Raw genomic sequence first — 15,226 nt, 5'->3', positions numbered from 1 at the left:
TAATACAAAAACTCTCAGACTTGGGTGGGCAGTGGTGGCGCAGTGGCAGAGTTCTTGCCTGCCATGCCAGACCCGGGTTTGATTCCCTGTGCCTCCCCATGCAAAAAAAAAAAAAAAAAAAAAAAAAAACCCACAAAAACAACCTCTCAGACCCTTATTCTGTGCCACTTGGACACATAACACACTGCCAAATGCAGGAGTGAGATGATTCTTGTGCTGGTTTGAAAGGATGTTTATCCCCTAGAAAACCCATGTTTTAATCTAAATCCCATTTCATAAAGGCAGAATGATCCCTATTCAAAACTGCATGTTTGAATCTGTAGTTAGATCATCTCCCTGGAGATATGATTTAATCAAGAGTGGTTGTTAAACTGGATTAGGTGACGACATGTCTCCACCCATTTGGATGAGTCTTGATAAGTTTCTGGAGTCTGATAAAAGAGGAAACATTTTGGAGAATGAAGGAGATTCGGAGAGAGCAGAGAATGCTGCAGCACCATGAAGCAGAGAGTCCACAGCCAGTGACCTTTGGAGATGAAGGAGGAAAACCCCTCCCGGGGAGCTTCAAGAAACAGGAAGCCAGGAGAGAAAGCTAGCAGATGACGCTGTGCTTACCTTGTGCCCTTCCAGCCGAGAGAGAAACTGTGACTGTGTTCACCATGTGCCTTCTCACTTGAGAGAGAAACCCTGAACTTCATTGGCCTTCTTGAAACAAGTTATCTTTCCCTGCATGGATGCCTTTGATTGGACATTTCTATAGACTTGTTTTAATTGGGACATTTTCTCGGCCTTAGAACTGTAAACTAGCAACTTATTAAATTCCCCATTTTAAAAGCCATTCCGTTTCTGATATATTGCATTCTGGCAGCTAGCAAACTAGAACAGTTCTTAATAAGAAAATTCAGTCTTGGTGTCAAGAAGCCTAGAAGGAAGAACAGGAAATGGATTAGTAGACACTTAGGGTATTTATAGGATTTACCTGTGGTTATTCTTGGCCAGTCTTAATTTGAGTGACCTGGTTGAGCATTGAACACCATACTCTTGGACCCCACTAAAGATAGGTTGGAATTTAAACAAAATTCCTCAGATATTTTTGTTGACCTGACATGTGTAGGCAGGCATTAGGCATTTCTCCTTCTTTGTTCATTCTAGGTACCATAAATACCCTTTGTTTGATCCTTTAGGACTAAGCTTTTTTTGAGGGCAGTTTCTCCAGACCAGATTTAAATTGGACAGGGGTCTGTCATGTTGCTTTCTGTCACTCCCAAATTAGTGCTACTTTGGGAATTTTGTTTCACCTTTTGGTTGTTTTAGTTGTAGAACTGGAACTTTATAGCATACTCCAAATTGTTTGTACAGTTGTTTTTCTTTTAGAAATAATGCCTTTGTTTTCCTCAGATATTATATCTCTATCTCAACTTCTGACCTTTGATCTTTTACTGGGCCTTTAAGTCTGAGGACCAACTTACGGACTTTTTTAGCCTTGAAGTCAGTAACCCACGATGGGCTGGAACTCAGTAGTGCACATTGGAGTTTATGTTATACTGGCAGGTTAATCGGGGAGGATTTGAGGGGAATAACATTTATATGCATTGCTGTTTGATTTGTTAATTTTAGTAAGGAAATTGCCTTTTTCTAAAACTGTTGTAGTAAGTTTTAGTCCTAAAGCTCGACAGCCAGAATGTATTGAAAGGCAAGTGGATATTTTCCTAGTTGTTATTCAGTTCCTTTTTTTAGATTTTATTTCTCTATCTTTATTCCTCTTGTAAACTCTGTGTCTCTTTCCTTGGCACAGGGTGACTAAGGAAGTGGATGCTGCATCCAAAGAAGCCAAATCCTTCTTCAAGCAAAACGAGAAGGATAAATCTCAGGCTAGTGTACCTTCAGTGCTGCCCGCACCCCCTGCAGGGTCAGGGTGAGTATTTACGCCTCAGTGGAAGAGGCCCCTGGCACATTGGAGGAGCAGTTGTCAGTACAAAGATCTGCTCTTAACTGTAGCTGTCATGGTCCTTTCCTGAGAGAGGCAATTAGGCTGCTGCTCTGCCTTCTAGCTGAAAATGGAAGATGCAAAGGAAAATTAGCCAGAGGTTTCTCATTTGGTTTCAGCCCCTACAAGAAGTGCTGATTTAATGTTGGCCACGGTACTTACATGTGGTAGATTTTTCATTGGAAAAACAATAATTTTAGAATGAAAATACCAGTTCATCAGAATTTACTTTTAATGAGTATTTGGGTTCACTACCCACCCATAACCCCCAGTGACCTCAAAGACACATACTGAAGAGGTCAAAAGTGATTTTCAAATAATTGTCTTCACACATTATCAGGAGCGCAATAGTTTTTCTTCTGTCATATTTTCCATATTACCTGAATTATTTTTAGCTGAAGGCTAGGATTCTTTCTCTTTGGAGGAAATAAAAAATTCTTTTCTTCTTAACCTATATGAAGTAAAGCACACAGTAAATAAGAGAAGCTTAAGGTTATAGCCTATAGGGCCTTTAACATAGACTGCATCCTGCAGGTAACATTGCTCACACACACAGACTGCTGGGGGTGAGACCTGTGGTGCTAACATCCCCATGTTTGGTGTAGAACATGTCACCTAAATGTGCTCCTCTGACCCTTCAGTCACAGTTTGCTTTTTCCTTGCAACCTTAAATACACTTCTGTCACTGCTATGAAGAGTCGAGTTTTTTTGTTTGTTTTTTTTACATTAAAAACAGTCCTGGGTTTTCCTACCAAGTTGTAGCTTTCCGAGGGCAAATCTTTTTCATGTTTGTAACCCTGGATACAAACAACACCGTTACACTTCTGTATCCTCTGGGGTTGCCTTTCCCCATGAGCAGACCCTGAGACAGAGTTTTGAGTGTAGTTTGTGGGAGGTGATTCCAGAAAGTCCCAGGATGGAGGTGAGGCCAGGGATGGGGAAAATGATGCATTTTCAAGCACAGCATTGCTGTGTGTGCTTGTGCTCAGGTTTTGAGAGCACAGGGCAAGGAGCCTAGGCTACCTCACCTCCAACTCCCATCTCTCATTGGCTCAGCTGTTTCCCTGAGTGCACACTGCCCTCAGTCCTCAGAAGTGACAGTAAGTGACAGGGGCTGACAGTAAGACACTCCTGTAGCAGGTACTGTGGTATAGCAGTTTGTGCCGAGGAGATGTAGATGGGGTTCCAGCCACACCTGCTTTGCTTCTGATCTGAAGTATTTTTTTTTCCACTGGAATTACTAAGGAGTGGGAATCATGTAGTAATTGCACAGAAATCTCTGAAGTAATAGAATATGACTGCTTGCTGCCATGGTGGAAATGCTGTAAACACTGGGGAGGGCAGCTGTAGAAAGAACAGTTTGCTTCTTCACTTAGACATAGTTAACATATAATTCAGCAATTCCACTCCTAGGAATTTCAAAGAATTGAAAACAGGTGTTCAAACAAAATCTTGTACACAAATGTTCATAGCAGCACTATTTATACTAACAGCTATGAGATGTGAACAGAGGTCTCCAGACCACAAGCTGCTGTTTTCCAAAGTGTAGTTTCCAATCATTATTTAAAAGAAGTGAAACAAAAAAATATATCAGTATATCACATGTAGTAAGAGTAAATATTGTTTAATAGAATTTTTATTTTGGTGACTGATATGCTTATAAAAACTGGTACAAAATAAGCAGTAAGTTTTTATTTTCTCTCTTTTTTTAAATGGGGTAAAATACACGTAACAAAATTTACTGTTAATGACAATTGAGAATTCACAATGTTGTACAACCATCACCACTCTCTAGTTCCAGAGTATTTTCATTACCCCAAAAGGAAACCCTGTTCCCATTAAGCAGGTACTCTTCAAACGCCACTCCCTCCGGCCCCTGGCAGCTGCTAACTTGCTTTCTGTTTCTATGGAGTTACCTAACTTGGATATTTTCATATAATTGGAATCATAGAATAGCCTTTTATATCTGGTGTCTTTCACCTAGCATCTTTTCAAGACTCATCCATGTTATAGCATGTCTCAGAACTTCATTCCTTTTTATGTGCTGAATTATATTCCATGGTATGGGTGATACTCATCAGCTGATGGATATATGGTTTGGTTCCACCTTTTTTTTTCTTGGCTAGTAGGCATAGTACTGCTATGAACATCATATATAAGTGTTTTTGAACACCTGTTGTTTTTTTTTTTTAATTGAGATATCTTTACACATACACAATCCATCCAAAGTATACAATCAGTGGTTCACAATGTCATCACATAGTTGTATATTCATCACCATGATCATTTTTAGAATTTGTATATTCATCACCACGATCATTTGCATCACTCCAGAAAAAGAAAACACTCATACATTCCATATCCCTTACCCCTCTCTCTCATTGACCAGTAGTGTTTCAATCTACCCCTTTTTTTTTTTTTACCAAGATTTCCCTATTATTTCTTTTTGTCCTTGATTTTTTACTCATCTATCCATACCCTGGATAAAAGGAATACAGACAAGGTTTTTATAATCACATGGTCACGTAAAAGGTATATATAGTTATATAATCATCTTTAAGAATCAAGCCCAATTGGAATACAGTTCAGCAGTTTCAGGTACATCCCCCTCTAGCCGCTCCAATACACCATAAACTAAAAAGGAATAACTATATAATGTGTAAGAATAATGTCCAGGACAACCTCTTGTTTCTATTTGAAATCTCTCAGATGCTGAAACTTTATTTTGTCTCATTTCTCTCTTCCCCGTTTTGGTCCTCAGTCCCGTGATAACGGGTCCTGGCTCATCCCTGGGAGTCCTCTCCCATGCTGCTGGGGAGATTTACATTAATGGGAGTCATGTCCCATGTACTAGGGAGGGCAGTGAGTTCACCTGCCAAGTTGGCTTAGAGAGAGGCCACATTTGAGCAACTAAAGAGGTTCCTTTCAGGGTGACTCATAAGCAGAATTATAAATAAGCTTAGCTTCTCCTTTGCAGGAATTCTTAGGGGCAAACCCCAAGATCAAGGGCTCAGCCTATTGAATTGGTTTTTCCCACTGCTTGCAAGAATATCAGGAATTCCCCAGATGAGGAAGTTTAATATTCCGTCCTTTCTCCCCATTCCCCAAGGGGACTTGGCAAATACTTTTTTATTCTCTCCTCACATTAATTACTCTGTGTTACATCAGGGCATCACATGAACCTGTACAAACCAACAAGATCTCACTCCTATTCAAGATTCCATGTAATTATGGTGAACACCTGTTTTCAATTCTTTTGGGTATAACCTAGGAGTGAAATTGCTGGGTTATATGGTAACTCTATGTTTAATTTATTGAGGAGCCATCAAACTGTTTTTCACAGTGCCTGTACCAATTTGTATTCCCACCGGTAATGTATAAGGATTCCATTTAAACTGTATTTTTAATGAGGATTGAGATTTTAAAAAGTGAACCTATAGGCTAAAGCAACATAATTATAGCCTTTGTAATCATTGTATTGTTTGAAAGGGGCTTTCTTCAGACCAGTTGCTTTCAAACTGCTTTGACTTCCACCCACAACAAGGAATACTTTTACATTATAACTCAGTAGATACATACGTAGAGGTAAATGAAAAAGTAAATTAAATACTTGATGAATTGTTTACCCTTACTACATATGAAACATTCTAATTTCCCTTTTACATTGTTGCATACAGAGTGTTATTTAAAAAAATGTTTGACCTGCTAGATTGCTTTCACAGTTACTCCCACCTGAATTTTTATTAATAAAACCAATCAACATACAATATGAACATTCTTTTTTTGATCACATAGTTGTATGTTCATCATCATGATCATTTCTTAGAACATTTGCATCAATTCAGAAAAAAGAAATAAAAAGAAAACAGAAAAAAATTCATGCATACCATACCCCATACCCCTCCCATTCATTGATCACTAGCATTTCAATCTACTAAATTTATTTTAACATTTGTTCCCCTTATTGTTTATTTATTTTTAATCCATGTGTTTTATTTATCTATCCATAAGGTAGATGAAAGAAGCATTAGACAGTTTGGCAGTTCAGGCCAAACTGCCACCTGAATTTGAAAGCTGCTTTAGTCTGTATCTGGAATTAGCCCTCTGTAAGCTCTTACTTAGATTGCTAGGCTTGTATCTGGTATTCTTAGACAGTGTCTTTTGCATTATTGGAATGTTGCCTCTGGATAGAATTGCCTGATAGAAATAGTGACAAAGGTTCTTTTACTTCAGGTTTCTAGCATAGTTTCAGCTAGCACAATTTTTGTTCCTACCTTCACTGAATTTTTCTTCCTAAAATACTCCCTGTTGATGTTTGGAGATACCACTAGGACATTGTATTTCAGATAATACTCTCTGGTTTACTATACTTATGAAAGTAACTAGAAGAGAGAGAAGTGCCAGTTTAAATAAAGTCAACTTGTTTAGTTTACCTGAGTCACAGATGTTCATGTGGAAATCTCATTGCATTCTATATCCTTGCCATCCTTTCTTAAAAGAAGCTAATAGCATTTCTAGGATAAGAAACACTGAGACATCTACATTAGGGAGAACCAGCTGGAACAGATGACAGTAAATTATGGTACTTTGAGGAGAATTGAATAATTGTGGTGTTCCCATGGCTAATAATGGGGCTCCTTCACCACTTATAGGCCTGAAGGGGCCAAAGGATAAGTACTAGAGAGAACTGTGTGGAGTGAACCTCCTGGCAGAAACTGAGGCCTTTAGTTGAGAGATGGATCCCCTATGAGGAAGTCAAGTGAGTAAATGCCCAGATTTTCCTTCCCTCCCTTCCTCCTGTCTCTTGCCAAGGTGCTCCATTGTCTACTACAGCCTAACGGCAGGAGATCCATTAATGTACTGTAGTCCACACAGGACAGCCTCCTGGGGCAGAGGACAGGGTGGAGAAGGAATTCGGAGGGACAAACCAGAGCTATCAAGCCAAATATCTTTCAGTGGATTAATGAACTTCTAACTCCCTTATAAAAGTATAAAGTGAAATTTGATCAAATCAGTTTCTTTAAAGCTATAATGGAACCTAACAGATGACAAGGATATGTCTGCTGAGTGTCTGAGTAGAAGTCCTCAGAGTTGTATGTAGAAATGGGAACACATTTAATTATGATTTCAGAGTACCTTGAATTTCTGAATAAATTCCAAGATGATCGTAAAGGGTGGCATGACCTTTTTTCTGAAATACATCTCAGAAACCTTTTTATACTTATAACTGTGCTTGGTTAAAGACAGGGTTAAGAAGAATCCAGCTGATCTAGGGTGTCTAACTGGGCACATTTTATCAGTGTAAACAATATCTGCTACAGATTGCACATGCAGGATATGGAAAATATTCAAGGAAAGAATTGACATGAATAATCCAATTAATTAGAAGAAAATTATCCTAATGCAATAAAATGTTTTTATATAGACTTTTTTATTCCTTATTTTTGGAGCTCTTTCAGTTCATAGAAATTGTACTTTAAAACACTTTATTTTTCTCTTCTTTAAACAGATTAAAGCTATACAGAAAAACTGGAACTGGAGAGTAAAACATCCTGTTCCATCTCTTTTACTAACAAATGAGAACAGATTCAGAGAAACAGATGTTGTGACAGAAAATGCATTTCCTCCACATGTTTAAAATAGCACACTGCTTAGGCTGTAAAAAGCCAAAGTTTATGCCCTGGAAATGGAAGAAACCAAACACCCAATTTTGATTAGAGGCAAGAATAAGATAGAAAGATCTCTCTCTACATTTGGTATAGTGGAAAGCACAGTGCTTCTCTTAGTGTGTCTAAATACCCATGGACTGTTCTAGTTTGCTTGCTGCTGGAATGCAATATACCAGAAATGGAATGGCTTTTAAAAAGGGGAATTTAATCAGTTGCTAGTTTACAGTTCTAAGGCCAAGAAAATGTCCCAATTACAACAAATCTATAGAAATGTCCAATCAAAGGCATCTAGGGAAAGATACCTTGGTTCAAGAAGGTCGATGAAATTCAGGGTTTCTCTCTAGTGAGAAGGCACACGGCAAACACAGTCACAGTTTCTCTCTCATCTGGAAAGACACATGGTGAGCGCGGTCAGGGTTCCTCTCTCATCTGGAAGGGTACATGGTGAACACGGCATCATCTGCCAGCTTCTTCTCCTGGCTTTCTGTTTCATGAAGCTCCTCGGGAGGCATTTTCCTTCTTCATCTCCAAAGGTTGCTTGACTGGTGGACTCTGCTTCTTGTGGCTATGTCATTCTGCTCTGCTCTCTCTGAATCTCTTTCATTCTACAAAATGTTTCCTCCTTTATAGGACTCCAGAAACTTATCAAGACCCACCCAAATGGGTGGAGACACGTCGTCACCTAATCCAGTTTAACAACCGCTCTTGATTAAATCACATCTCCAGGGAGATGATCTGATTATAGTTTCAAACATACAGTGTTGAATAGGGATTATTCTGTCTCTATGAAATGAAATTTTGATTAAAACATGGCTTTTCTAGGGGACATACATCCTTTCAAACCAGCACGTTCCACCCTCTGGATCCTAAAAGACATGTTTTCTCCATATACAAAATACGTTCATTCATAACCATAGTACAAATCCTTAAACCATTTCAATCTACGGCATCCATCAGGGAAGGACTCCAGAAACTTATCAAGACCCACCCAAAAGGATGGAGACATGTCGCCACCTAACCCAGTTTAACAACCACTCTTGATCAAATCACATCTCCAGGTAGATGATGTGATTACAATTTCATACATACAGTATTGAATAGGGATTATTCTATCTCTATGAAATGGAATTTTGATTAAAACATGGCTTTTCTAGGGACATACATCCTTTCAAACCAGCACAGTTACCTTGATCCCCCTTTCACCTAGCCAAGTGTCTTGGAGTATGTCTGTCTGGATCTGGTCTGTTTGGGACACACTGTAATTCTTGGATCTGTAATTTTACTCTTTCATGAGAGTTGGGAAATTTTCAGTAATAATTTCCTCCATTAGTCTTTCTCCTTTTCCCCTCCCTTCTCCTTCTAGGACACCCACAACACATATAGTCATGCGCTTCATGTTGTCGTTGAATTCCCTAAGTCCCAACTCATATTTCTCCATTCTTTTCCCTATACATTTTTTTGCTTGTCAGATTTCAGATGCCCTGTCCTCCAGTTCACTAATCCTATCTTCTGCCTTTTGAAATCTGACGTTGTAGGTTTCCATTTTTTTTTTCATCTCTTCTACTGTGCCTTTCATTCCCATAAGTTCTATGATTTGTTTTTTCAGACTTTCAATTTCTTCTTTTTGTTCATCCATTGCCTTCTTTATATCCTCTCTCAATTCATTGATTTGATTTTTGATGAGATGTTCCGTGTCTGTTCTAATATCCTGAATTAATTGTTTCAACTTCTGTATCTCATTTGAATTGTTGGTTCATTTCTTTGACTGGGGCATATCTTCAATTTTCCTAGTATGATTCGTTTTTTTGCTGGCGCCTAGGCATTTAATTTCCTTAATTAGTTTTTCTGGAGATTGTTTTCACTTTTTTACCTAGGATTTTCTTGCTTGATGACTTTGTTGTCTATCTGTTCTTTGACATTCAGTTCAGCTTATTCTAGACCTGTGACTTAGGTTTTGTTTAACAGATCAGAATGTTTCAGTTCTTGTTTTCTTGTTTCTTGCCCTGCCTGTATGGTGCCACCTTTTTCCCCCCTCCCTAGGAGGGTCTACTTGGGTATTATAGACCCCAGTCAGATTTTCCCAGACCAGACTGGCCTCCTCTCATTTTTCCCTGAGGATGAGACCCAGCAGATTGAAAAACTTTCCGATGAAGCCAACAGACTGTTTTTCCTATCCTGCCCAGTATGTGGTAGTTAGCCAGCAGGTCCCACCAGCATAAAGTGACATGGTACCTTTAAATTTGGCGGACTCTCCTGCTGAAGAGACAGGAGAGGTTGTAGGCTGAGGTTGAGGTTGTAGGCTGGCTTTAATCACTTCAGTTTTCCAGACCCTGGTGTCTGAATTCCTTGAGGGAGGGATTCCAGCTGATCTGGGCCCCACCCTTCTGGGGAAGACACAGACTCTGGGGAATTACTTCCTTTCACCTGACCAGCCTCTTTGCCTCTCAGACAAGCTTAATTCTACCTTTGCCTCGGGCAGTTGGAGCCTGAGAAACCTTGCAGTTTTATCCAAAGAGCAGTCAAGCCTAGAAACACAGCCACAAAAAAGAAGAAAATCCTTTTCAGAGTAGGACCCCTGTTCCTCAGGTTCGCCAATCCAGAGCTTAAATTGGTACATTGCTCTGTGTATCTGCAGGTCTTTTGTGCTCCTCCTTTCCTCCAGGGCCCAGACAGTCCAATCTGAAAATTTTCTTTTTCCGTCAGCCCTGCCCAGTCTCTGCGGCACAAACCAGCAACCTCAGCTTTTACTCAAGGTTCAGCTGAGCTGGGGGTCTATTTTTAGTGGTCAGAATTTGTTAATCAATTCCACAGTTGGTACTTGGTTGCACTCAGCCCCTTGCTGTCAGTAAGGTCTCTTTCCTTTCCCCTCTAGGAAGTAGCCTGTGAGGAAGGGGCGCTGGCCTCTGCGGCTTTGGGGACTCACAGTTCTTGGTGGGCTTGCAGCTGGTCCAGCTTTTCCAGTCTGGTGTATGCTGTGTGTCTGGTTAGTAATGTGGCCCCAGCAGTTGTTCTGTGCTATTTCTAGCTATTTACTAGCTGCTCGGGAGGATGAACTAAATTAAATTTAGGCACCTCACTAAGCCACCATCTTGGACCCTCCAGCCTAGAGTTCTATTTTAAAGAAAGCCAGTAGTGTTTTGTAAATTTAATAATTTAAACTTGGATGTGCTCTTTTTTCTTTTTTTAACAGTTTTAATGAGATATAATTTTTATACCAAATGATTGACCCTTTTAAATTGTAGAATTCGAAATTTTTTTGTATATTTACAGGATTGTGTAACCATTACCGCAGTCATTTTTATCATCCCCCAAAGAAACCCTGGATCAGTGAGGCCTGTCCCAGTCAAGATGACAGTGTGAGATGCTTAAGGGCTTCCCTCAACAGAAGCTCTAACAACCAACAAGAACTGATAGAAATATCATTCTAAAAACTCCAGAAAGTCATTAAATGACTCTAGCGACAGGATGAGGGCCAAATCAAGAAAGGGGCCACTTAAAAGCAGTAGAATTTTATACCACTCAGGCTGGCCCCCTTCTCCATCCCCTTTACCAGCTTGACTCAAACCCAGTTCATGCTCCTAGTGCTGATCCCTGGTCCTGGATCCAGAGGAAACAGGGTAACCCACGTGCACATACTTGAGCATGTTTGTCTGGCCTACTCTGTCTGATGGCCTGAGAGACTCACTGTCCCAGAATGTACCCCACATACAGAAAATAGCTAGTGATCTCTCTTACAGAATGCTATGGAAATGATTTAAGCTGTGCTGCCCGGGGCAAGGGATGGCTGGCTATAGGAGTTAAAAGTGCAGTGCCAAAGAATTTAGGAAACTGTTTGTGGTAGTTAGATTCAGGTATCAACTTGGCTGGGTTAAGGTGCCTAGTTCTATTGCTGTGGATATGAGCCAATGGCATGTGAAGCTCATCTGTCGCTGATTACATCTGCAGTCGGCTAGGAGGCGTGCCTGCTGCAGTGAAGGATGTTTGATTTAATTGGCTGGTGCTTAAGTAAGAGAGCTCAAGGTACCACAGCCCAAGCAGCTCAGCATACTTCATCTCTGCACTCACAGCTCAGTCCAGTCCTTTGGAAATAGAGAGGAATCACCCCAAGGAAAGTTGTTGGAACTCAGAGGCTGGAGAGAAGGCCAGCAGAGACCACCCTGTGCCTTCCCGCATAAGAAAGGACCTCATTTGAAAGTTAGCTGCCTTTCCTCTGAAGAACTATAGTTAACTAAATAAGTCCGCTTTTATTGAAGGCCAATCCATCTCTGGTGTGTTGCATTCCAGCAGCTAGCAAACTAGAACACTTTTTTAGGGAACAGCAGAAATTTGGAACCCTGTGAACTATAGATTCCTAGGGCCACACATGTAAGCCCATGACAAGATGCTTGAGCAGAAAGGAGGCCCTTATACTTTGGCCCAAAACTAGTCTCTAAACTCATTGTATGGATAAGCCTTGAAGGAGATCTCTGGTTCAGTTTAGTCTATAAAGACTGGAAAAGCTGTTTTGTTTGTCATAACACTAGCTGGGTACAAGCTTAAGGAACGGACGCCTCAGAGTCTAAATTCGAGTGATCACTAAATTGCAGTGATAATACGTACCAGATGTCGAAATGTACAGGTTGCAACGAAAGGTTATACACATTCAAAAAAACAAGAGATGATAGTCCAGGCAAAGTAGAAAATTGAAACATTAGCACCTGTCAATGAGGAGGACCAGACCTGGGATATACCAGACAAAGACTTCTTTAAAAATTGTCCTCAGTATGCTCAAAGAGCTAAAGGAAAACATGGACAAAAACTAAAGGAAATCAGGGAAATAACAATTGAATACAAAGAGAATAGCAGTAGCGATAATGGAAATTATGAAAAGAAACCAAACAGAACTGAAGACCGCAGGAACAGAAATTAAAATTTCTTCAGCTACAGCAGATTCAAACTGACAGAATTAAGAATCAGATAATAATAAGAAAAAAAATACTGAAATTAATTGGTCTGAGGAGCAGAGAGGGGGGGAAAAAAGGAAAAAAGTAAGCAGAACCTGACAAACCTGCTGACAAAACTGTCATTCCAAAATGAAGGAAATTTGGATTTTCTTTTCTCTTTCCTTGAAGTAATAAAAATATTCTTAAATTGATGTGATGAATGCACAACTATGTGATCATAATGAGAACCAGTGATTGTACACTTTGGATGATTATATGTTATGTGAATATATCTCAATAAAGTTGCATTTTAAAAATGAAGAGACTTGGAAATGTTCTAAAATTGATTGTGGTGATACTTTGAGCCATTGATTATATACTTTGGATAGATTGTATGGTATGTGACTATATCTCAATAAAATTGCATTGAAAAAGAAGAAATGAAGGAGAAATAGTGATATTCCCAGATAAACAAAAGCTGAAAAGTTGATCACTACTAGACTGTCACGAGAGACTTTAAAGGGGATTCTGCAGTTGAAAGCAAATGATACTAGACAGTAGACAAAGCCACGTGAAGAAATAAAGATTTCTGGTGATGGTAACATGGGTAAATACAAATGTCAGTACTGTTGTAAATTTAGTTTGTAACTCCATTTTTTACTTCCTCCAAGATCTTAAAAGGCTAATGCATGACATATAATGAAGAAACAGTGGTTTTGGACTCATAGTGTATAAACATATAATTTGAGACAAGAGCTACATAAAGGTGGGGGATAGAGGGTTATAGGGATATTGCTCTCAAAACAAACGAGACTGTTAGAGATTTAGGATGTTAAATTTTAGCCTCATGGTAACTATAAAGAAAATGTCAGAATGTACAAGCTTATTGAGACAGAAACATTAATTTCATTTACATAAACATTTTGTGAGGTAAGCACTATCTTCATACCCCTTTTACAAATGTTTCTGGCTTATTTTGCACCATATAATGGCCCCAGGGTTCGTTCACTTCATTGCATGCTTCACATTTCATTCCTTTCTGTAGCCATACAATATTCCATCATATATTTACATCACAGTTTGCCTTTCTACTTCTCAGTCAGTATATCCTTCAGCCATTTCCATCCATTGTACATCATGGATAATGTCCAGCGTAAACAATCCATGTCTCACATTCTCCTCACTTAGTTGTCTTCAGCACTCTCAATTTTAGACAATCTTCATTGTGCCTAAGAGAAAATTAACGGATAAACATACCCTCACTAAATAGAAAATCCAAACCTCACCTTAACTCTTGTCTCCCCCCCTGCCCACGCCCCTAGTTATTTACCTCTGGTATTGCTAATGTTCTCCTGTTAAATGTAGGACATAGCATGCAATAGTTTTCCCCCTATACCTCTATTATTGATTCTTCATACAAGATCATTTTTGAAGTAGTTCGTGCAGGAACTTATATTTGTAAGTATTAATTGGCGGGACACATGGCTCTATACAACCCCTTTCAATCATGTTCATCTTCCTTGTGGTATTCTTATAGACCCACTAGTGAACTGCCTTCACACCTATGCATTCCCTTACATTTAAAGTTCAACCTCATTAACTAACCATTCACCTGTCTCTAGCTTGTATTTATCTCTAGATCCCCTTTATTCTACATTATGAGCCTCTGAGTTTACCAGGTCATAATAGTGAAGTCATTAGCCACCCCATTGAATTTATTTAGGAAGTTTGTATTAACATCTTTGATTAGTTCCAAATTTGGGTCTCCTCCAGTGTCTTAATTTGGCCATTTCGCTAGGCCGTATCTCCCTGCATCTTCATGTGCTTTGTGATTTTCTGTTGGCTTCGAGGCATTTGATTATCTTGATGGGGTTATTTTGAAAATTAATTTCCCTCACTTGTCTGAGGTTTTGGATTTGCTTAAGTTTGTGTTGAAGGTCTCCTTTTGCACTTAGTTCATCAGTAATTCCCCAAGACCCAGACCATGTAGGGAATTATCTTGATCCCCTGAGGATCTGGTTAAAGCTAGACAGATGGTCAGTGTGCTGAACCACACTTCCCACTTCTTCCCAACAGACGTCACTCCTAGGCCTCCTCTTCCCCTCAGATCCACCTTTCCTGGACTGCAGCAGCTGGGTGAGCTGGATGGATACCTGGTTCAATTCCAGTCAGTTCTGCTAGTCCGCTTGTGGGTCAGTGGGGCTCTGGGCCTGGGTATTTCAAATGTCCCTGCTCACAGCCAGCCCAGAAACGTCTGTTAGCTCAGGGGACACAGGCATGGTGGACAAGGCATGGGGCGCTTCACTTCCTTGTCCCTCCCTCTCCGTCTATACACTCCTGAGAGCTTTGCACCTCCGCAGGGAAAGAGGAATGGTAGGCACTGTGCATTGTTTGGATAGTCTCTGTGTGCAGGACAGCAAGTCTGCTGACTTCTGGGTTCTCCGTGGGAGCTTCGGGCTGTGGAGCTGTGGGGACCAGATTTCCTAAGCTAGCAGCTAGGGTAATCAGGAGTGCACAGGTGTCTATTCCTTGGGGACCTGCTCTTTGCTGTCCCTCGTGGAGTCATGACTGAGAACATGCACCCTGTTATTTCCATCCCAATTCTTCTGCTTTTTCATCCAGGATCTCCCTGTATTTTGTAGAAGACC

General features: G+C 40.0%; 1 protein-coding gene across 3 annotated transcripts in view; it reads left to right on the top strand.

The window, feature by feature from the left end:
* CFDP1 (craniofacial development protein 1) overlaps positions 1–15,226 on the top strand; it is a 216,563-nt gene that overhangs the window by 47,567 nt on the left and 153,770 nt on the right. For 2 of the 3 annotated variants that reach the window (XM_077133064.1, XM_077133062.1), the window contains exon 5: positions 1,796–1,915. The exons of the other annotated variant lie outside the window; for it this stretch is intronic. In XM_077133064.1, the coding sequence (XP_076989179.1) occupies positions 1,796–1,915 (120 nt within the window). The remainder of the gene's footprint in view (positions 1–1,795; positions 1,916–15,226) is intronic. 3 annotated transcript variants of the gene reach the window in all.

Source organism: Tamandua tetradactyla, chromosome 16 (genome assembly GCF_023851605.1).
Source record: "Tamandua tetradactyla isolate mTamTet1 chromosome 16, mTamTet1.pri, whole genome shotgun sequence".
Classification (NCBI taxonomy): domain Eukaryota; kingdom Metazoa; phylum Chordata; class Mammalia; order Pilosa; family Myrmecophagidae; genus Tamandua; species Tamandua tetradactyla.
The sequence above is the reverse complement of the archived record's forward strand: the minus strand, read 5'-3'. Positions and strand labels throughout refer to the sequence as shown.